This window comes from Myotis yumanensis, unplaced genomic scaffold, assembly GCF_028538775.1.
Source record: "Myotis yumanensis isolate MYYU_CA2020_CCGP unplaced genomic scaffold, mMyoYum1.0.hap1 SCAF_2, whole genome shotgun sequence".
NCBI classification, from domain to species: domain Eukaryota; kingdom Metazoa; phylum Chordata; class Mammalia; order Chiroptera; family Vespertilionidae; genus Myotis; species Myotis yumanensis.
The window spans coordinates 32,248,489-32,271,134 of record NW_027223753.1 but is presented as its reverse complement, the minus strand read 5'-3'; the positions used below and the strand labels follow the sequence as shown (position 1 = coordinate 32,271,134).

Below are 22,646 nucleotides of genomic sequence, written 5' to 3'. Positions count from 1 at the left end.
TTGAACTCCTGGTCAAGGGGACAGTTTGCATATTAGCCTTTTATTATATAGGATATGTATAGTTTATAGAATAATAAACATTTGTGTACCTATCTCCAGTTGGTTATATAGGGTGTCCCAAAATTCACGCAAGATTTGCAATTCAATTCAATTGCAAATCTTGTGTGAATTTTGGGACGCCCTATATAATACTCTGAGTTTTTAATTGATTCTGTTTTTAAGTCTGCAAGTTTTTTGTGTGGTTTTTTTTTTCAAATTGGCCAGTATTTTTTAAAAATATATATGTATATATTTTTTAAATACATTTTATTGTTTTTTTTACAGAGAGGAAGGGAGAGGGATAGAGAGTTAGAAACATTGATGAGAGAGAAACATCGATCAGCTGCCTCCTGCACACCTCCTACTGGGAATGTGCCCGTAACCAAAGTACATGCCCTTGACCAGAATCGAACCTGGGACCTTTCAGTCCGAAGGCTGATGTTCTATCCACCAAGCCAGACTGTTCAGGATATATATATAATATATATATATATATATATTTTTTTTATTAATATATTTAATATTGGATTGATGAGAGAGAAACTGCCTCCTGCATGCCCCCTACTGGGGATCAGCTGCCTCCTGCATGCCCCCTACTGGGGATCGAGCCTGCAACCAAGGTACATGCCCTAGACCGGAATCGAACCCTGGACCTAACAATCCATGGCCCGACGCTCTAACCACTGAGCAAACCCAGTCAGGGCTAGTATTTTTAATACTATCTTATTCCTTGCTCATATTTTAGTCCCTTTTATATTTCTTTAAACATTTGGATAATATTTATATTTTATATTCATACTAGATAATAAGAAAACAATGGATGTGACTATTTCAATCAAATCTTACAAAAAAAGGAGGCTAGCCTCATAGTTTCTCATCCCCTGTTCTGATTCATTAAAGTAAGCAAGTGCCTAGAGAACAGATATAACCTCAGTGTCTGCTTATTGTAGTTCTGATTTCCTGGCAGCCTTTGACCTTGGGATTTTCTGACAATGATTTTTCTGTACATTTTTAAAGATGTGAGTTATATTTCAGGCAGCATTTCATGGCAGGAGGGTGTTTTAGGATATCAGATCCACTGCCTTTATAAAAGACTTGTTGTTTTTCAGAAATCCAAAGCTTGTGGTAACTGAGAAGACAATCCGACTTGCTTGTCGACATGCTAAGCAGAATAAAAAGAACCTGCCATGTTTTTTACTTGGTTCTCTCACAGTAGATGAAGGTAATATACTTTAATAAATTGTTTTTATTACTATAATAGAGTTTCTGTTTACTGATCTAGCCAATTATTGTAATGTATTTTGTGCTAATGTTCTTTGCTGTATGCCAGTGATGAAAAAGAATAAAAGTTGACACTATTCATCACAGAGTTCACAGTCTGGTCAGGTGGAAAAATATATGTGTATGCTAAGAGTTTGGTGTTACCATTAGTATGAATACAGTGTTTTGTTATAATGTATGCTTGCTTGCTTGGTTTCACATTTTTAGTTGGCATGCTAAATAATAATTGCTATTTTTGTACTTTAGATGAAGAAAGTGTGATATTGACAGTAGATCGCTTTGATCCTGGTCGAGAAGTACCTGGATGTTCTGAAAGAACCCCTACTGCTTCTCTTCCTGGGGACTTTGTGATTCCGTGCAAAGTCCAAACTAATGGACTTTGTTCAAAAGAAATAATAGTTCACAATGCAGATGACTTCAGTTCAGCTTTTAAGGTGAGATTTGTTGACAACTTGATTATTCTTAATTGAACACAAGAATCAAACTATGTTGTATTTTAATAAATACATATTTACTAAGTATTCGTAATAATTTGTTGACCTAAAATGCAATTAAACATGGTTTCTAAGGGCAGAAATCCTAGATAGGTAATATGGGTGGCATTCCAGAAAAGGAAGCAGTGTGACCAGGATAGCTAAGTGCAGTATATGCTCAGGGTGATTTTACTGGTATACATTTCTGCTGGATTTGTGTGCAGTCAGACTGGAATATTAGTTTGGCCAGATTATAGAGAGCCTTGCCTGCCAGGTTAATGAATTTGAACTTTGTCATATGGGTCATGTAGAGTCATTGAGAGTTTCTGAAAAGAGGAAATGTTAATTGTATAATTCTTAAATAATTGTATAATGTTGATTCCTCAGGCTCTGCAGCACCATGTACGTAGCAAAGATTCCTTGGATTGTAGTAAACTGCTTTCCTTAAGAGCTCATATCACTTCCAGCGAGAGTTTGGACAATGTGGATTTTGACTTACACTGGGCAGCAGTAACTCTAGCAAATACCTTTAAATGTATACCGGTGAAGCCCATCTCCATTATTCCTACAGCTCTGGCAAGAAACTTGAGCAGTAATCTGAACATTTCTCAAGTTCAAGGTATCTATAAATATGGGTAAGTAAAAGATCTATTAATCTAAAATTTTAAATGTTGATCACATTAGTATATTTTCACGATATGCATATAATCCTATATAATAAAAGGGTAATATGCAAATTGACCCTAACAGCAGAACAACTAGCCGCTATGATGTGCACTAACCACTAGGGGGCAGACACTCAAGACAAGAGCTGCCCTCTGGTGGTCAGTGCGCTTCCACAGGGGAAACGCAGCTCAGCCAGAAGCCGGCTCATGGCTGGCCAGTGCAACAGCGGTGGCAGGAGCCTCTCCCACCTCCGCCTTCGCCTCTGAGGCATCCCTAAGCCATTAGTTGGACATCCCCTGAGGGGTCCCAGACTGCGAGAGGGCACAGGCCAGGCTGAGGGACCCACTCCAAGTGCATGAATCTTTGTGCACCAGGCCTCTAGTATGAAATAATTGTGTAGTCAGTTTACATGCCAGAGATCTGCAGTGCTAGATAAATAACCAGGGAAGATGAAAATGGAGTTATTAATTTTTTGCTCAGTATAGTTTTCTTTCAAAGAGTTGCGCCTACCATATCCAAAAAATTAGTGGTAAAAATTATATTAAAATTGGCAGTATTCTATGATTTGAAAATATAAGGAAAATTATTCCCTATAATACCATTTTATTCCTTGTATTTTGCCTAGGTTTTAGGTCATCTTTTTTTTACTTTGTCTTTTTTCCTCCTTGACTTTAGTAGTGATTATGAGCCTAAAAGAGGCTTTAGAATTCCTTCATTATTAAATCATTTAGTTATTAATAATGAGCATTGCAGATAGAGAAAGGAGATAAATAATAATTTGTAGTACTTTTGCTTACCAAATTGTCAACCACTTGAGGGTGGAGTTTCCTCACATAGCTGGAGCAGTATCCTCTCCAGCTTCCTATCAGCACTCTTAGTTTCTTAGGAAATGTAAGCCAAATTGCATGCTTTCTGCTCCTCAGCAGGGCTGCTTCCCTGAATCCTCATCTACTTTCTTTACCCATTGTCTACGGAGCTAGATTAGACAATGTAAGCACCCTCTGCTTTAAAGTCTAAGCAGTTCACTTCTGGCTTCCTTTCCCACTAGACTCCACCCTAGTTCCTGTTAGGTCTCTAGAGCCAGAAATGTTTGCCAAGGTACACTCAACTCCAAATCTTATTCTCTAAAAAAATGCCTCTTCAAAAGAGGATAAGGAGAAGGGAGGATTTTCTTTTCAAAGGGTTCCTAGAACAGCAAGAAAGATCCCATTTTGAGTCCCACATGCTGACCTTTCTGGTTGGAGTGGCATTAAAAAAAAAAAAGTGTTGGTATATTCCAGAATCATGGAATGGTTAAATGTGATGGTGATAAAAATGTCTGAATTAAGTGTAATGTTTAATTTACATGGAGTGTCCTGGCCGGTGTGAGCAACTGAGCAGCGGGCAGGGGTGGGCAAACTTTTTGACTCGAGGGCCACAATGGGTTCTTAAACTGGACCGGAGGGCCGGAACAAAAGCATGGATAGAGTGTTTGTGTGAACTAATATAAATTCAAAGTAAACATCATTACATAAAAGGGTACGGTCTTTTTTTTTTTTTTTTGGTTTATTCATTTCAAACGGGCCGTAGTTTGCCGACGGCTGGGTTAGAGCGTTGGCCCGAGGACCAAAGGGTCTCGGGTTTAATTCCTAGTCAAGGGCACTGGATTGCAGTTTCCATCCCCAGTCCCACTTGGGGTGAGTGTGGGAGGCAATCACTGTATGCATCTCCCTCATGTTGATGTTTCTCTCTCCCCCTCCCTCCTTTCCACTATTGCACTCTTTCTGAAAAGCAATGGAAAAATATCCTTGGGAGAAGATTAATAAAAAACAAAAACAAAAAAGTAATTTCCTTAGAGTAGTAAAGTTGGGACATGGGAATTTGTGTTAATTAACAAAAATATTAATTTGTTTTCCTTAGTACCCATGCCCACCTACTAGTGAATTACCTTTCTCTAAATAATCCTTCTGTGACCCCTTGGCATGCTACCAGTAACTCATGATGTTCAATATTCTAATTTTCCATTCTCCTTGCCCCTTATTTTCTATAATTATGTATTAAATTTATGACATTTGCCCTTTTCCTTGACCACATCCATTTGTTTACCCTAATTTATTATGATCCACTAGGGGCCCGGTGCACAAAAATTTGTGCACTGGGGAGGGGGTTTCCTCAGCCCAGCTTGCCCCCTATCACATACTGGGAGCCCTAGGGGATGTCCTACTACCTGCTCCCTGCTCCCCTTGGGGAGCGGGCCTAAGCCACAGTCTGGCCTCCCTTTGTGGAAGGCGACCGGGCTGATCAGGGGAAGGCAACAGCCCCATCACCCCGCTGCTGCAGCCACTGCCAGTCACCGCAGCCAGCAAGGTGTTTTCATCAACACGGACTCCAGTCCCTTTACCATGAAAAAATGACAACTTTCTTTAGGCATTTTCAAGAAGTGTCTTTCATAGGATATGACATTTCTTTCTTTCTTTATCCTCACCTGGGGATATGTTTCCATTGATTTTTAGAGAATGTGGAAAAGAAAGGGAAAGACAGAGAGAAAAACATCAAAGTGAGAGGAACACTTTGATTGGTTGCCTCCTGCATGAGCCCTGACCTGGGCCGGAGCCAGGGAGGAACGTGCAACCTAGGTACATGCCCTTGGTCAGAATTGAACCCAGAATCTGCGTTGGGCAGGCCGAGGCATTATCCACTGAGCCAAACTGGCTAGGACAGGATATGACATTTCTTAACCCTCCAGCAGCAGACCTTCATTTTTTTCTCCAGGAGTGTGGTAAAAAAAACCCTAGATCACTTTTTGGACTCTTATTACCCAAGTTACTAAGAATATTACCAGTGGCATAGAGAGAGCTTAACCAATCAGAGGTCAGAAAAGGTGTTTCCTCTGTAGTTCACACCAATTGCTGGTTTGGCCCCTGCCCAGGCCTAACGCCTCTGGCGAGTCATTAGCCCTGGGCCAGGGCACCCTCAGCTCCAAGCCACCGTGGCCATCAAGGATCGCTGGCTGGCTGCGCCCGGGTTCGGGCCGCCACCACCATCAAGGATCACTGGCTGGCTCCTCCCCGGCCCAGGCCTAAAGCCTCTGGCCCAGGCATTAGGCCTGGGCCGGGGCACCCCCAGGTCCCCGCCACCGCAGCCATCAACGATCCCTGGCTGGCTCCTCCCTGACACAGGCCTAAAGCCTCAGGCCGAGGTTTTAGGCCTGGGCATCTCGCCGCCTCCGAAGATTGCTGCTGGCTGGCTCCTCCCCGGCCCAGGCCTAAAGCCTCTGCTTGAGGCTTTAGGCCTGGGCCGGGGCACCTCCAGCTCCCGCCGCAGCTGATCGCTGGCTGGCTCCTCCCCGGCCCCCCCAGCTCCCCGCCGCAGCTGATCGCTGGCTGGCTCCTCACCGCCCCAAGCCTAAAGCCGCCGCCGCAGCTGCTGCCATGGAAGATCGCTGGCTGGCTCCTCACCGCCCCAAGCCTAAAGCCGGCCACCATCTTGGCTGACAGTTAATTTGCATAAGGATATGCTGATTAGCCAATGGGAAGGGTAGCGGTCATACGCCAATTACCATGTTTCTCTTTTATTAGTGTAGATTATGGAATAGGTATTATGTTAGACACTGGAATTAAATGGATTTTTAAAAGGCATACTTATTGTCCATTAAGTATATTAATGTGTAAACATGATGTGGGTAAAGATAATAGGGGTTTATGTACAGTGTGGGGGAAGCAGGAAGGTATGTGTGAATTGCCTGAGAAAATCATGGAAAACCTGAGCTGGTTCTTAGAGAGTAGGAATTTATCAGGTAAGCAAGGCAGAAGAGCTTACAAAATATGTGTAAGTGTGTCACCAATAAATCCCCTGACAACTCAGGCTTAATCATCTTGTCACATGGGCTGATAAATTCGTTATCTTTGTTTTAGGGTTATTATAGCAATTAAATATATCCTCAGTAGACTATTGAGACTTAATATCACAAATAGCATTGTTTTAATTTTTGTATTTTAATGCCATACCAATGAAATTCACTCGCCACAATTCTACTGTAGTTATTCATATCCTTAAAACTTACTGTAAGTAATAAACATAATAACAAAGTATAAATATATTATAATATCCTTTTAGAGACTAGTGAACTTTTGAGTTCTATCATGATAGTTCCAAAGTTCTGTGATAGTGGTTGGAGGACTATAGTACATGAAGGTTGACTATATCTCACCTAATTCAGCTTCCTTCAGTGAGAAGTTACATCTGTTGCAGTCTTATCAAGTCACCTGGATGTTTGAACACTTACAGTAAAAGAAAATTCACTTCTCCCTGGGAAGCCTATATGGTTCTGAAATTGTTAGCCTTGATTTTAATAATTTTTATTAAAATAAGTTGACACTTTTAGAGCAAAACCTTTTTAAAGGGTGTGTAATTTTCAATGACCATTTTAATAGATTGAATTTTAAGATATTGAATATCTTTAATCTCCTCTTACTGGAGTACTTTTTTATACTTTGAACTGTTTTCTTTGTGTACATGTGTGTGAAAGAAATTATTCATTTGAATTATCTCCCCTGCCTAAAATGTGCTTCAGCACTCAGATGATCTCTTTTAAAGGTAAAAAGTACATACTTACAATTGTTTTTGCATGAATGTTTTCTGTTTAGATATCTTACCATGGATGAAACACGCAAATTGTTACTTTTGCTGGAATCTGATCCCAAGGTTTATTCTCTACCATTAGTGGGAATGTAAGTGTTGCATTATTTATGAAACCTTTTCAGTCACATATGTGTTCAAATGTGTATGACAAACATACTATGAATATGTAATTAATAGTTAGATTACCTTATAAAGCCACAACAGCCAATGATTCTTAAGCTTTCTTATTTTAATAGCAGAATCAGTTAAAACAAGGTTTTTGTCCAATCTTAGGAAGAACTTCAATGTATAAAACGTAAAGTTGGGCTCTTCTGATTGAAGTCAAAGCGTTGGAGCACGGTTTCTTTAACTTCACTACTCGTTGTCCTTAAGGCACGTTGAAGAACACAGGGCTAGAATAACACTTTAAATTCATTGTTGGGCAATTTTTTAGAACTTCCCCTAAAATGTTAATGGTTTCCTCTTTTGAGTTAGTGATTAATGACATTTAAACAAATTATTCAGTCAGAAATTTATATTCCATATTTATTGTGTGCTTATCATAGGTATAGTATTATGTTTGGTGCTGTATTAAGATTTAAAGCTCCTCAAGAGATTTATAATCAAGGCAAGGTGGTAAAATATTCAAATATTCATGCATAGAGAGAAAAAATAAGGAAGTATATGATTTGCTATGAAATGAGCAACATATCAATAGTGAGCATTATTAATACTTGTAAGAGGGATGATGTGGACATTTTCTTAGAGAAAGTACTCTTGAGCTGGACCTTTAAGTGTTTGGATCATAGAAGGGAGGATTGGTGAGGAGGGAACCCATGTGAGAAAATAGTATGTGCAAAATTTAAAAACGAGAATACACAAATGTCCTGTGGGTCATGAAATCTACTTAATTCTGTTTGCTTTGCTTCTGCTATTGGCTCTGGGCCTTTGATGCTAAGTGAATATTTTTTAATTGAATTTATTGGGGTGGCATTGGTTAATACGATTATATAGGCTGCAGGTATATAATTCTATTATACATCATCTGTATATTGTGTGTTTACCACCCAAGTCAAGTCTCCTTCCATCACCATTTGTTTCCTGTGCCCTCTTATACCTCCCTCATTCCCCCTTTCCCTCTGGTAATCATCATACTTTTGTCTAAGACAGTGGTTCTCAACCTTGGCTGCACGTTAGAATCACCTGGGACTCTTTTTAAAATCCTGATTTCTGGGCCTCATCCTCCGGAAATTCTGTTTCTTTGTTACTAATGTTGTTGCCCCACCCCATATCAAAGAAACAGAATTTCCGGAGGATGAGGCCCAGAAATCAGGATTTTAAAAAGAGTCCCAGGTGATTCTAACGTGCAGTCAAGGTTGAGAACCACTGGTCTAAGAGTTTGTGTGGCTTTTTTTGCTTTAATCTCTTCACCTTTTTCACCCAGTCCGCCAACCCCTCTCCCCTCTGACAACTGTCAGTCTGTTTTCTATATATGAGTCTGTTTTTCTTGTTTGTTAGTGTATTTTGTTCATTAGATTCTACATATGAGTGAAATCATATGGTACTTTTCTTTCTCACTAAATGAATATTTATTAAGAGCCTTTTATGTTTCAGGCTACCTATGTATGTTACAGTATTTAATCCTCTCAGTAACTATTATTTTGGGCTTGTTAACCATTTTCTCTCCCACCATTTTCCCTTCATCTCAGGTGGAAAAGGACTGAGAGAAAGAAGCTCTCTATTTATATATTTGTACCTATTCTCTCTCTTAATTATTATCATGGTCTAGTGTTCATAGATTTCTTATTTATGAGTCTTTAACGTATTGCTGGTGAATGCCAAGAGTCTCTGTCATATTACCCTAACAAGATAATCTAAAGTATATTAAGTATCAATTTGTAAATGACTACAGTTTTTTATTTCTATTTTTTTTTTTTTTTTAGATGGCTCTCTGGCATTATGCATATCTATAGTCCTCAGGTGTGGGCTTGCTGCTTGCGATACATGTTCAATTCCTCTATTCAAGAAAGGCAAGTGATATTGTGGTATTTTATTTTGATCTTTTCCTCCATTCATATTTTATTGATCTTAAAATTCATGCGAAGCCTAACCTTTTATAATACTTATAAACTAGAAGAACAAGTACATTAGAAAAACAAACCTTATATTAAATAGGAATAATACCAAAGGTGAGGTCGCACTATATTTGGAAATATGAAGGAATTTACTTGCCTAACCTCAGAACTGTAACACAGAAGATACACTTTTTAGGAGTGGGAGGAAACCCTAGACATCATCTATTCTAGCTTCTATTTTATAAATAAAGAGATTAATTTTCAGTGAAATGGCTGAAATGAATTTGAATTTGTTACAAGTGTTTTATTAAGTTACACAGTGATACTACTAGCACTCTAAGAAATTTTTGAGAGGAAATGTTTGATTTTCTTCCTGGAACTAAAGTACAGGCATTGAAATTAATAGGGACACTTTATTTCTAACCTCACCTCCTCATTTAATTTTGTTACTTTGTACAAAACTTTTAAAATTCTCACTTGAGGATACCACTCTTTGCCTCTTGCCTTCTTCTTCTATTAAATGAAAATTCCACGGTGTGTTTCTGTCTACCTTGGGTGGCTATGATGCACTTTGGAAAAAACTTTATTCAAATATATAGTAATAAATCAGACAGACATAAATTAAGATACACAATAAAAATATCTTCTACTACATTCCACCAGACCCTAGCCCCAGAGACAATCACTATTAAATAGTATTTTGTGATTCCTTCCTGCAACATGCAGTGCACACGCTGGCCTATAAAAATTAAGTCACAAATGGGAGCATACCATTTTTTTCTGTATATTGCTTTTTTCTCTATATCATTATTCTTTGTAGATCATTACATCTTAGCATGTACAGATTTAACACATTTTAAAACTGAATAGTAAATAATATATACCACATTTTAAAAACTTGTCCTTTTTGCATTTATCTTTGTGTGCATATCTTGGAATATTTGTAGAATAAATTCCTAAAAGTGGTCTTTCTGGTCAAAGAGTATAATTTTAAATTTTGGTTGACAATGCTAATTTGCCCTTCAGAAAGACTGCCAATTTATTGTCCCGCCAGCTTGGCTCAGGGGTTGAGAGTCAACCTATGAACCAGGAGATTTGATTCCTGACCAGGGCACATGCCTGGGTTGCAGGCTCAATCCCCAGTGTGGGTTGTGCAGGAGGCAGCCGCTCAATGATTCTCTTGTTTCTACCTCTCCCTCTTCCTTCCTCTTTGAAATCAAGTATAACAAAGAAACTTTAAAAAAGAAAACTGCCCTAGCCGGTTTGGCTCAGTGGATAGAGTGTTGGCCTGTGGACTAAAGGGTCCCAGGTTCGATTCCGGCCAAGGGCACATGCCTGGGTTGTGGGCTCGATGCCCCCCAGTAGGGGACGTGCAGGGGGCAGCCAATCGGCGATTCTCTCATCATTGATGTTTCTATCTATCTCTCTCTCTCCCTCTCTGAAATCAATTTAAAAAAATATTTAAAAAAATAAATAAAATAAAACAGAAGACTGCTAATTTATAATTCTTCCAACAGTGTTTGAACAAATACTTAGTGAGCACTTATTATGGACCCAGTACTGTTCATGATATTGGGAATGAGGCAGGAAGCAAAATGAAGACCCTGTAGATATAGACAGTAAATAGAACATAAGTAAAATAAACAATATTTAACAAGGTGATGAGTTGTGGAGAAAAATAAGCTGGTGAGGATGTTGTGTATCTGGATGGTAGTGGTAGGTAAAGAGTAACAATTTTATATAGGGTAGACAGGCAGGCAAAGACTTGAGGTGAGGGAGTAAACCATTTGGCTGCCTGGGGCAGTCCGAGGCAGGGGATACATTAAGTCCAAAGACCATGGTGGAACCTCACCTTGTATCTTATTTTTTTTTAAATCTTTACCTGAGGATATGTTTTTATTGATTTTAGAGAGAGAGGAAGTTGGGGGGGCGGAGAGAAACTGATGTGAGATAGAAACATCCATCAGTTGCCTCCCCAACAGGGGATCGAACCCACAATCTAGGTATGTGCCCTGACTGAGGATTGAACCCTCAACCTTTTGGTGTATAGGTCGATGTTCCAACCAATTGAGACCTGGCCAGGCCTCACCTTGCATCTTAAAGGAACAGTAAGGAAGCCAGTGTGGCTGGAGAGGAGTGAGGGAAAGGGGAGGTGGTAACAAGACTTCAGAGAGGTAATGGTAATGGTCTTTTCCAATGTTTTATAACCACCTTCTGGGAACTTGTTATTCATGTCTCCTGCCATTGTTCTCTTGGATTGCGAATCTTTTCACATTGCTTTGAAAGAGCTCACTACCTTTTTCTCACTCTATTTAGTCATGTTCCACATAACAACATTTTGGTCAACAACAAACCACACATAGACTATGGTATATCATAGTGTGTAGTAGGTTATACCATCTAGGTCTGTGTAAGTACACTCAGTGATGTTCACACAACAGTGAAATAGTCTAACAATGCATTTCTTAGCATGTGTCCCTATCATTAAGCAGTGCTTGACTGTGTGTGTGTACATGTATGTATGTATGTATTTGTAGAATAAATTCCTAAAAGTGTTCTTTCTGGTCAAAGAGTGTAATTTTAAATTTTGGTATACAATGCTAAATTGCTGTTCAAAAAGACTGCCATGTATAGATACACACACTTTGAATAATTATAAAGGCAGTGTTTATTAAAATACATTCCATTTTCATAATTTAGCTAATGGCTATTAAAGTTGATATACATTTTTTGGGACACCCTATATATGTAAAATATGTAGAGAAATAATATTTATATTTATATGGCAAAACTTTTTTCCCTCCTGCTTGTCATTTGACTTAACTTTGGTTAATGATGTTTTTTCTAAACAGACTTTTTTTTTTTAAAAAGTCATATTTATAAATTTCTTTCCTATCTTACTTAGAAAGGATTTGCCCACTCCAGGAGTATTTATTAAAGTGAAAAAAATCTCTTGTGCTTTCTTCAGATGCTTTTAAAGTTCTACTTTTTACCTTTTATTTTTAACTTTACAAGATAGTTTTATTTGCAATAAAAAAATGTTCATTTTAGTGTATTTTTACAGTTATTTGTCAATGACTGGGCTTGCTTTAAGTTCTTACTGACAGTAAATGCTCAGTAAAATTAATTTTGAGGCTCAGTATGTGTTCAGTCTGAAGCATTAAGGAATTTCTTTAATACTTGAATTCTTTAATTACTGCTAACCCTTTCAAGGAAGGTTTGAACCAGAGAGGAGTCAGCACTGCTTAGCGTAGCTTAGGTACTTTAGAGCATTCTGATCAGTGATCTTGGCTAACCCCAGAGAAAGAAGTTGGGCAGAATAAGCATTCTGCCTCTCCAGCCTTCGCTGCTTTGTTTTGTTTGTAGTGTAATATACCCCCAAACTATTTCTTCTTTTAACATTTTATAAAGTAGGGACAACTACTGAAGGTATTATTAAATAGTTGGTTTTAGTATATATTTTAAAGACTCTTGATGACTTTTTGTTATGTAGTAAAAAAGTAAATGTTCACTTTATACGTGTTTATAATAGTGAAACATTGTAAGTAAAGTCTAGGAAAATCAATAATGGCATATCTAAAATCATAATACTGGTAGTTGCTAAAAAAAGAATAAGGATGTCTGAGGCATAATATTGAATAGTGACATGGAAAGAAATCCAGGATAGTTAAATAAGAAATAGCAGTTGCAAGTCATGTGTATCGTATGGACTCGTTTTTGTTAAATTGTATAAAATGTCCTTGTATGCCTAGGAGAAAATCTGGAAGGATATATACTAAACTGGAGACTGGAGTGGGGTAGTTTTCATTTTCTATTTTATATTCTTGTCTTGTTTGAAGTTTTTACAAGACATTTTTTTTTTCATAATAAAATGTATTTAAAAATTTAAAATTGCCCTGGCCAGGTAGCTCCACTGGTTAGAGCATTGTCCCAATATGCCAAGGTTTCAGGTTTGATCCCTGGTCAGGGCACATGCAAGAATCAACCAATAAATGCATAAATAAGTGAGATGACAAATGAATGTTTCTCTCTCTCTCCGTCTCTTTTTCTTTCTCCCTCTCCTATTCCCTCTCTCTCTTATTCTCTCTCACCCTCCCCTTTACCCCTTCCTCTCTCACCCTCCTCTCTCTTAGAAAAAAATCAATGAAATTATAAATTAATAGCATTAAAAAGTAAACATGAATTTGCTCCCCAGTTTTCTCCCCAAAATTTTAGTCAGTCTATTAACTAGATTGAGAGATTCATACAGAGTTCTTTGAGTATACTCTTGTTATCCTCCGTATATTTTAATTAAATGACATTTTTTCATCCAGGGTTTTTTCAGAATCTGGAAATTTTATTATAGTTCTATATTCTGTGACACATAAGGATCCTGAGTTTTATGAATGCCTCCCTTGTGATGGCAGGTTACCTGACCTTCAATTCCAGCTACTAACCAGCAAGGAAACATTACATCTTTTTAAAGTAAGTGATTTGATTTGATTAATGATTGTTTAGAGTTGCATGTTGTCAGGGTGTTTTTTTTTTGCATGTTGTCAGTTTAAGCCCAATATCCAAAGTAACTATTAGGCTTTGTGTATTTATAATCAATCTTACTAAATATTACTTTATTCATTTATGGTTAATTTTGCTTCATTAACTTTAGGTCATATTTCCAGAACTAAATTATAATACGGGGTCAAAGCTATCCACAGAATAGCTTGCCTTTTTTTCTCCCTAAAACCTTTGAACAATAATTTATATGTTGTATCATTTTATGATATGGAGAGTTAATTTGTAATTTTAGTGTTTTCTTTGTCCTAATTATTACTTTTAAAATATAGGGGTGTAACTGATGGTTTCTCACACTTAAAAGTCAGTGTTAATCACACTAGTATATAATCCCAGAAATCAGAATATATTGTTGCTGTATCTAATAAATACGTAAAAATACGTATGTGTCATTTTGTAAAAACATTCAAAAACCACTTTTCAGTAAAATGATTAGTTCTAGATCTCAGATCAATAATAAAAAAATTCTGCATTTTATTACAAAAAATATTGAGTAACTAAATAACTATGTGTTTTCACTCAGATCTTATTTTGTGCCTGATTTCATTTTACTTATAGGTTGTATCAGTTTATGAGTTAAGTTTTTGCATTTTAATTGTAAATATAATAATCTTAAACAAAATCTAATTTATTTCTATTTTAGAAACATCATTTACTCATTTTATTCTTTAGGTTGTATCAGTTTAAAGTTACCCTTTTAACTGAATCCCTGTTTATTGAGCAAGTTATATAATACAGGTGATTAATACTTTACTTTTGTAGCAGGGACATGGACAGTATAAAAGAGGTAGTTACATAAAAACAGAACTACTGTGCAATCCAGCAGTTTCACTGCTGGGTATTTATCTGGAGGAAATGAAAACACTAATTCAAGAAGATAACTACACCCCCATGTTCACTGCAGCATTATTTACAATAGCTGAGGCATGGAAGCAACCCTAAGTGTCCATCAATAGATGGATGAATAAAGAAAACATGGTACTTATATATAATGGAATATTATTCAGACATTATAAACAAGAAAATTTTGCCACTTGTCACTTAGCATGAAGGCATATGCTAAGAAATAGACAGAGAAAGACAAATAGCATATGATCTCATTTATATGTGGAATCTAAAAAAATAAAATGTAACTACAGAGAACAGATTGGTGGTTGCCAGAGGTGGAGTTAGGAAGGTGAGAGAAATGGGTGAAGGCACTATAAAGGTACAAACTTCCAGCTATAAAATAAGTAGGTTCTAGAGATGTAATGTGCAGCCTGATGATTATAATTACTATATTGTATACTATCTATCTATCTATCTATCTATCTATTTATTTACTTATTCATTTATTTTCAGTTGACCAGTGCAGTTCAAACCCACACTGTTCAAGGGTCAACTCTGAGGTTGGGAATCTGGGTATGCCAGAGGTCCAACTATTGTTATATGTGTATTTTCCTGCTCAGGATGTTGGCACCCCTAGCCCCTATTTTGTTTAAGAGTCAGTTATATTTGAAAGTTGCTAAGAGAGTAGATCTTAAATGTTCTCATCATAAGAAAACAAAAATTGTACTTAACACCTATTATCTATGTGATAATAGGTGTTAATACAATTACTGTAGTGAGCATTTCATAATTATACAAATATCGAGTCTATGTTGTACCCTGAAACTAATGTTATATGTCAATTATCCTATATAATAAAAGCCTAATATGCAAATTGTCCCTTCAGACCAGGAGTTTGACTGCTAGCTATGATGTGGGCTGACCACCAGGGGATGGCGCGGAACATGGCGGGCGTTGGTGATGCACTGTGACCTCTCGCCGGCTACCTGGGGGCGGGGTGGTGACGGGGACGGAGGTGCGGTGAGAATGCTGGGTGTTCTCCAAGCTCCCTCTCACTCCCCCTGCTCCCCTCCCCCAGGACGCCAGGGCTCGTGCGCTGGGGAAGGCCCCATGCTCAGGTGCTGGGCGCCCTCAAGGAACCCGCCCTGCACCCACATGGCCTCTTCTGGGTGAGCCAGGCTCCCCATGGGTTTGTGCAGGAGCTGGTCTGCGAGGCTGGCCGAGAGAGAGCGCTCTGCCTGCTTGGCGGTGCCACTGGGCGGCCCAGAGGCCCACGCTGCGCCCCAGCCCGCTACATGCGGTTGCGCTCACCGCATCTCCGCTCACTGCATCTTTGCGTGGGAACTCAGGTGCTGTGACTCAGGCGGAGGGGGGGCACAGGGGCCCGGGGACCCAGGTGCTACCCAGGGCCTAGAGGTCAGCTGGGACCTGCCCTTCCATGCCAGACGCTTGCACTTGGATCACCAGCCAGGCCTAGGGACTGCACCCATTCATGAATTTCATGCACTGGGCCTCTAGTATCTCAATAAAATGCTTTTTTAAAATAAAAGGTTACAGTTATAGAAATCAGAAATCTCCCTCCCCCCAGTGATTCAGAGCTACTTTTCATCTACTAGGTGTACCAGTTAATAATGCAGATTTTTTTCAATAGATGGAGTTACACATATGTTGATATATATGCAATTTGATATATATGCTGTTTTGTTGTATTGACAGCAAGCTTCAAAACTTAATATGTCAAATTTGCTGAAGGTGTTAACATCATAGATATTTTTACACTTAGAAATGTCGAATTTTGTGCCCAAAAAAAAGCATTTGCAGGAAGTTATAATTCATTATTTTGAAGAAAAAGTTATTATATATTTCGGGAAGTTATGGTGAACATGCTCCATCTGAAGATACTTGTGAAAGCTGGTTTAAATGCTTTAAAAGTGATGATTTCAATGTGAAAGACAAAGAACGTCAGGTCAACCGAAAAAGTTTGAAGACCAATAATTACAAGCATTATTGATGAAGATGTGTGTCAAAAACAACTTGCAGAAAGATTAAACATTGCTCAGCAAACAATTTCTGATCGTTTACAAGCAATGGGAAAGATTTTAAAGGAAGGAAAATGGGTGCCACTTCAACTGAACAAAAGACAAATGGAAAACCGAAAAGTCATGAGTAAAATGTTGCTTCAGTGGCATGAAAGAAAGTCTTTTTTGTATCAAATTGTGACTGGCAATGAAAATAGATTTATTTTGAGAATCCCAAATGCACAAAATCATGGGTTGATCCAGGTCAACCATCAAAATCAACTGCAAGGCCAAATGGCTTCAGAAAGAAGACAATGCTCTGCGTTTGGTGGGATCAGGAACGTGTGGTGCATTATGAGCTTCTAAAACCAGGTAAAACCATTAATACTTATCGCTACCGACAAAAAATAATCAATTTGAACCACACTTTGATCGTAAAACAACCAGAATGGGCCAGAAGACATGGCAAAGTAATTTTGCTTCATGATAATGCACCATCACATACTTCAAAACCAGTTAAAGACATGTTAAAAGATCTTGCCTGGGAAGTATTAACCCACCCACCGTATTCACCAGACCTTGCTCCTTCAGATTACCACTTGTTTTGATAGATGGCACACGCACTTTCTGAGCAGCACTTCAAAACATACGAAGAAGTGGAAAATTGGGTCTCTGAATGGTTTGCCTCAAAACAAGAAAAGTTCTGTTGGGGTAGTATCCACAAATTACCTGAAAGATGGGGGAAATGTGTAGCTAGCGATGGACATTACTTTGAATAAAGCACTTTTGATGTTTCTCTTGAAATTATCCTGTTTTCTTTGATTACAAAATCTACCATTATTAATTGGTACACCTAGTAAATAGAATTCTCTGGTGTTATACATGTCAAATTACACATCTCAAAATATGACCTACTTTATTTCAGAATGTTGAACCTTCTGACAAGAATCCAATACATTTTGAACTGAGTGCTAAAAGCCAAAATGCAGAAACAGAGTTTTTCAACAAAGTTTGTAAGAATCTTTCAGTTAAGAGGTAAATGATACACTTTTATTATCTTTGTACTTTGAAGTTATTTTCATTAGTTTTTAATGAGTAATTAAATTAACTCCCCAATTATTTCTGATGAAACTGTTTGTATATCTTATGTATCATATGTTTTTGCTTTAAGTGCATTCCTTCATACTCAGTAGTTGGATGATAATTTTAATGAAGTGGCAGCTCTAATACGGTTATTATTTGAGTTGATTTTTTACATAAAGGGAAAAAGTATTTGTCAAGCAGTTATCTTGCTTAGGAAGAAGTATCCTGTTTTTGGTTAGTTTGCCTTTTGCTTGTTTCTTCCCTTCCTTGTAGTTTTAAAACTTGGGCCTATCAGATAAACTACTATACAAAAATAATTTCTCTACTTAAAAAGAAATAGTTTGTTTTAAAATTTTTAAAGTAAATACACTTGGGGAATATTAATTAAATAGCAGTTTGTGACTTTGGGGGTCAGTATATCATCCATCCATGCTGCCTGCTGTCTGCTGAGGTATTTTAATTTGCATCTTGGTCTTTGACAGTAGGTTCCTGTTGCAATGCGATCTATCTCTTTACCCTGTTCAGGTCACTGGCTCTCTGTGTCGTATCCATGCTGCACTGCGGTGTATGGCATATCATTCTGCATTCTCCATGTCATTCTTGGGTGTGTTTAAGACAGTGAATACATATTTATCACCAGATTATAAAGTTTTTGATGGCAGGTGCTATGCTTTATTTATTTCTGCATTCCTCCAAGTGGTTAAACAAAAGATGCTCAGTAACTGTTGATTTCTTGTAACATTAAGAATAACTAGGTTACTAGTAAATATGCCATATTCAGGCAAAGGGATATTTTATTAAGCATGAGTCCGATTGGGCCAGCTGTCCTGGGCAACTAACATAGGCCTGAAAAATAAAATAATCTGGTTGTCAGACACTAAGTTAAATGATCCAGGTATGACTGTGGGTTACGAAAGCACTTTCTTCAACTTCAAAAAGAAAGAACAAACACTAGATTACTGAAGACTTTTTCTTATTTCCCCTCTACTCTTTAGGTCTGCCCAAAAGTTATCTCCAGGGAAAATGCCAATAAATGATCACGACTCTGGTGTTGAAGATGAAGATCTTTCTCCAAGACCAGTTCCTAGTCCTCATCCAGTGAGTCAGAAGGTATCACTGAACTTAAAAAGTACTCACCTTGGTGGTTAGAAACCTAAAAGTCTCTTCATGTTAAAGCACTCAGTAATGCAACCTAAAACTTATTGAAATTTTATTCTAAGATATATCTACCTATATGTATGTGGCTATATCTATATATATTCCTCACAGGTAAATATAATTATTTTATGTAGATACATGTGTCATAAGTACATATTATTCCCAGAGAAAATTGAGACACAGATTGGTTAAGTTACTTGCCCAGTGTTACATAGCTAGTAAGTAGTAAAACTGGAATTCTGATTCAGAAGGTTTGGTTTCAGAATCTGGTGCTTTTAACCCATATTAAAATATCTCAAACATATTTTCTCAACATTCCATGCTATATCACTAAAGCTTGACATTGGGCCTTTATACCATATTCTGAGAAAACATGCTGTTTGCTTTTGGAGATTGCTAATATCTCCTGCCATAATTTCTTTATTGCAGCCAACCAGTGGGTTATTTTAGAATTGTTGTTCCTTAATTGGATTAATGGCTTATTAGAAGGAAAAGGAATGGGAAAGATTTTTTTAAAGTAATATCAAGTTATAACCAAATTTAGCACAGTGAATATTTTGTTTACTCTTTCCTGCTCTCTTCCAACTCTTTTCAGTTGGTATCAGTAAAAAAATAACAATAATTTTGCTGAGTGGGGAAATATTCTGAAATATTTATTGGAAGATTCCTTGTTATTCAAGATTCAGAAACATTATTTGCTACTAAATCTGTTGAAGCATTTTGCTTGTGATAATTTTTTTGCAGAAAGAGTAAAAACGTCTATTGTAGAATAGTTTCTCATACTGTGATCTGTGACCTAAGTAATGTTAATTAGTGTCCCAATAAAAGGAGTTCCATCATTATATAAGTTTCTGAGATGCTTAGTTTCATTCTTTTCAGGCAAGCACCTTGTTTATTTTGCTCACAATTGTATTACTAGTGCCTAGCACATAGAAGATGCCCAGAAAATATTCTACATAAAGAATAAACCCTTTTTGATAAGTAACTGTATATAATGTGGGAAATACTGGTCTACGAAAAGAGAAGCATATGTCTTCCTAAGAAATACTTTTCCTCTTTCATTTTTTTTCTCATTTACAGGTTTCTAAGATCCAACCATCAGTACCAGAACTGTCACTTGTGTTGGATAGCAATTTCACTGACTCAAACCCTCTGCCTAATCCTTTGGAAATGGTGAATAATGAAAATCCTCCTTTGTTGATTAACCAGTCTGAACACTTGGAACCACTGCAATCCCAACTTTATGATGAGAAACACAGCCCAGAAGCTGAAGTTGGAGAGCCTTCCTTGAAAGGGCTTCCAAATCAATTAAGCCAGGGCACTACTCCTTTGAGACACTGCAAAATTCAACAGCTAGCTACTTGCCAGAATGAGAACACCCAGATAAGGAACAGTGTTAAACCATCTTCTCTTAACGGGCCACCTTCTAATGCATCTGAAAAGCTTCAAACAGTTTCTTCTGGAAATGCACACAAAGAAGAGTATTCTATAAGAGCTTCCACATTTAATTCCAGGCAGTCTTCTCATGCCCCACAGTCCCACCCACACAATTTTACTTTTTCACCTCATAATTCAGGAAAACCAATGGAATTTCAGATACCTACTCCTCCATCACCATCTTACTATTCCACAAATGTTTGCACTTGTTGTCAGCATCATGGCCATATTCGGTATAGTCCAATAAATTCTTGGCAAGGAATGAATACCGTAGGATCCGTTCAAGACCTCCAGTCTGAAGCACTTCAAAAGCATACGTTATTTCACCCAAGTGGATGTCCAGCTCTGTGTCATAATGCATTCTATTCTTCAAGTAGTCCTGTAGCCTTGAGACCTCAAGGAAGCATGGGTGGTTGCTCTCCCCACAGCAATGTAGAGCCATCGCCTGTAGCAAGACTGCCTTCACATGTGGACCCCTATAACCTGCGGCCTTGTGCAGTGTGCATGCACACACCCAAGGCTGAGTCAGATAATGGAATGATGGGACTATCTCCAGATGCATATAGGTTCCTCACAGAACAAGACAGACAGCTGAGACTACTTCAGGCACAGGTTTGCTGGGAGCTTTCTTAGTTCTTTAAAATTTCTGGCATTAAAGTGGTTTCTGAAAAATAACCAGCAACTCTTCAGTGATTATATGTTATGGAGTGGAATTGTAGAATGTCAGAACTAGAAGGAGCCTTGGAAACTGAATTCTGGCCCTTGTTTTACAGATAAGTAAAATGAGGATTAGAGAGAGAAAATAACTTACCTAATGACACATTGCTAATTGGGAGTAGAATCAGGACTAGAAAACAAGCCTTCATTTTTCTGTTTTGTGCATATCCTAACCTACAACATAATTGTATTTTTCTTTTCATTTTTTGCTTCTAATGAAAAGTCTATATACCTTACTAAATTTTTATGGACAACTAAATACAGGGTAGGGCAAAAGTAGGTTTACAATTGCTCATATCCTATATAATAAAGAGGTAGTATGCAAATTGACCATCATGTCCTCACACAAGATGGCCGGCAGGGGAGGGCAGTTGGGGGCTATCGGGCTGGCAGGGAAGCAGATAGGCGTCAATCAGGCTGGCAGGGGAGTTATTAGGGGGTGATCAGACTGGCAGGCAGAAGCGGTTAGGGGCAATCAGGCAGGCAGGCGAGTGGTCAGGAGCCAGCGGTCCTGGATTGTGAGAGGGATATCCTACTACTGGCAGTCGGATATCCCCCGAGGGGTCCCAGATTGGAGAGGGTGCAGGCTGGGCTGAGGGGCACCCCTCCACCCCCAGTGTAAAATAATAATACAAGAATAAACTGTGTTGCACGTACTCACAACTGTAAAGCTACTTTTGCCCCACCCCGTATAAGGGCTGCACAATGTATTCTGATACAGCTCTAGTTTGTGAACCCTATATAGTATGTATACTTAACCCTAAGAGAAGAGTTTTAGAACCTCTTTAGTGTACTAGTATCTATAGTAGGCTTGTTCCACTCATTTTATTCTGAAAGTTTCCTTTCCTCTGGTCTTTATGGCAAAGTTCTTAGTCTTTTAATGATATTCTTGCACAGTCAAGTCTTTAAGTATTGCCTTTTTCCCCTTTTCTTACTGACAGCCCTCTTCTGCATACCTACCCCAGATCATTCCTTCCTTTCTTTCCCCCCACCCTAGTGCAAATGGATACAACCCAAAATATACAAATTTAAGAACTTACAGAAGCTAAAAATCTCAGTTAATTGGGATTTATATAATCAAAATGTAAATTATAGATTACTGGCTCTAATCTCAATTATCTGAATCACTATACTTGGATAATATAAAATGTGATATAAAAAATGCTTCTATGCTAAATACATGTAGTATTTTGCTCATGTGAATTTTTTGTTATTAATCCTCACTTGAGGATATTTTTTCCATTGAGGGAGGGATGGAGAAAGAGAGAGAGAAAGAAAGAAAGAGAGAAACATCAATGTGAGAGAGACACATTGATTGGTTGCCTCCTGCATGTGCACATCTAAGAGTGGGGAGCAAATCCACAACTCAGGTTGATGCTCAACCACTGAGCCACACTGGCCAGGCGAGATATGTATTTTTCATAATTCTCAGATGTCTGGCCCCATATAAATATATTGAATAATATATTTTTTGTTAATGATTTAGAAATGCATTTGTATTGTATGATGAAAGTATCATGTGTTTACATCTATTTTGGTGCTGTATTCTGCTCTGTTGATCTGCCTATCTATTCTAGCACCAATACCATTCAGTTTAATCACTATAGCTTTATAATCAATCTCCTACACAGTGTTTCATAGGTGATTTCTCTAAACCTCACTTTATCATCTGTAAATTTTGAGTAGTGATTACTATTACATGTACTCATGCGTATTATACA

General features: G+C 37.9%; 1 protein-coding gene across 2 annotated transcripts in view; it reads left to right on the top strand.

Moving 5' to 3' along the window:
• Positions 1-22,646, top strand: part of STIL (STIL centriolar assembly protein) — a 42,214-nt gene that overhangs the window by 4,621 nt on the left and 14,947 nt on the right. For both annotated transcript variants that reach the window (XM_070403317.1, XM_070403316.1), the window contains exons 3-11: positions 1,149-1,261; positions 1,567-1,754; positions 2,181-2,428; positions 7,085-7,168; positions 9,002-9,088; positions 13,447-13,597; positions 17,456-17,565; positions 18,609-18,723; positions 19,852-20,820. In XM_070403317.1, the coding sequence (XP_070259418.1) occupies positions 1,149-1,261; positions 1,567-1,754; positions 2,181-2,428; positions 7,085-7,168; positions 9,002-9,088; positions 13,447-13,597; positions 17,456-17,565; positions 18,609-18,723; positions 19,852-20,820 (2,065 nt within the window). The remainder of the gene's footprint in view (positions 1-1,148; positions 1,262-1,566; positions 1,755-2,180; positions 2,429-7,084; positions 7,169-9,001; positions 9,089-13,446; positions 13,598-17,455; positions 17,566-18,608; positions 18,724-19,851; positions 20,821-22,646) is intronic.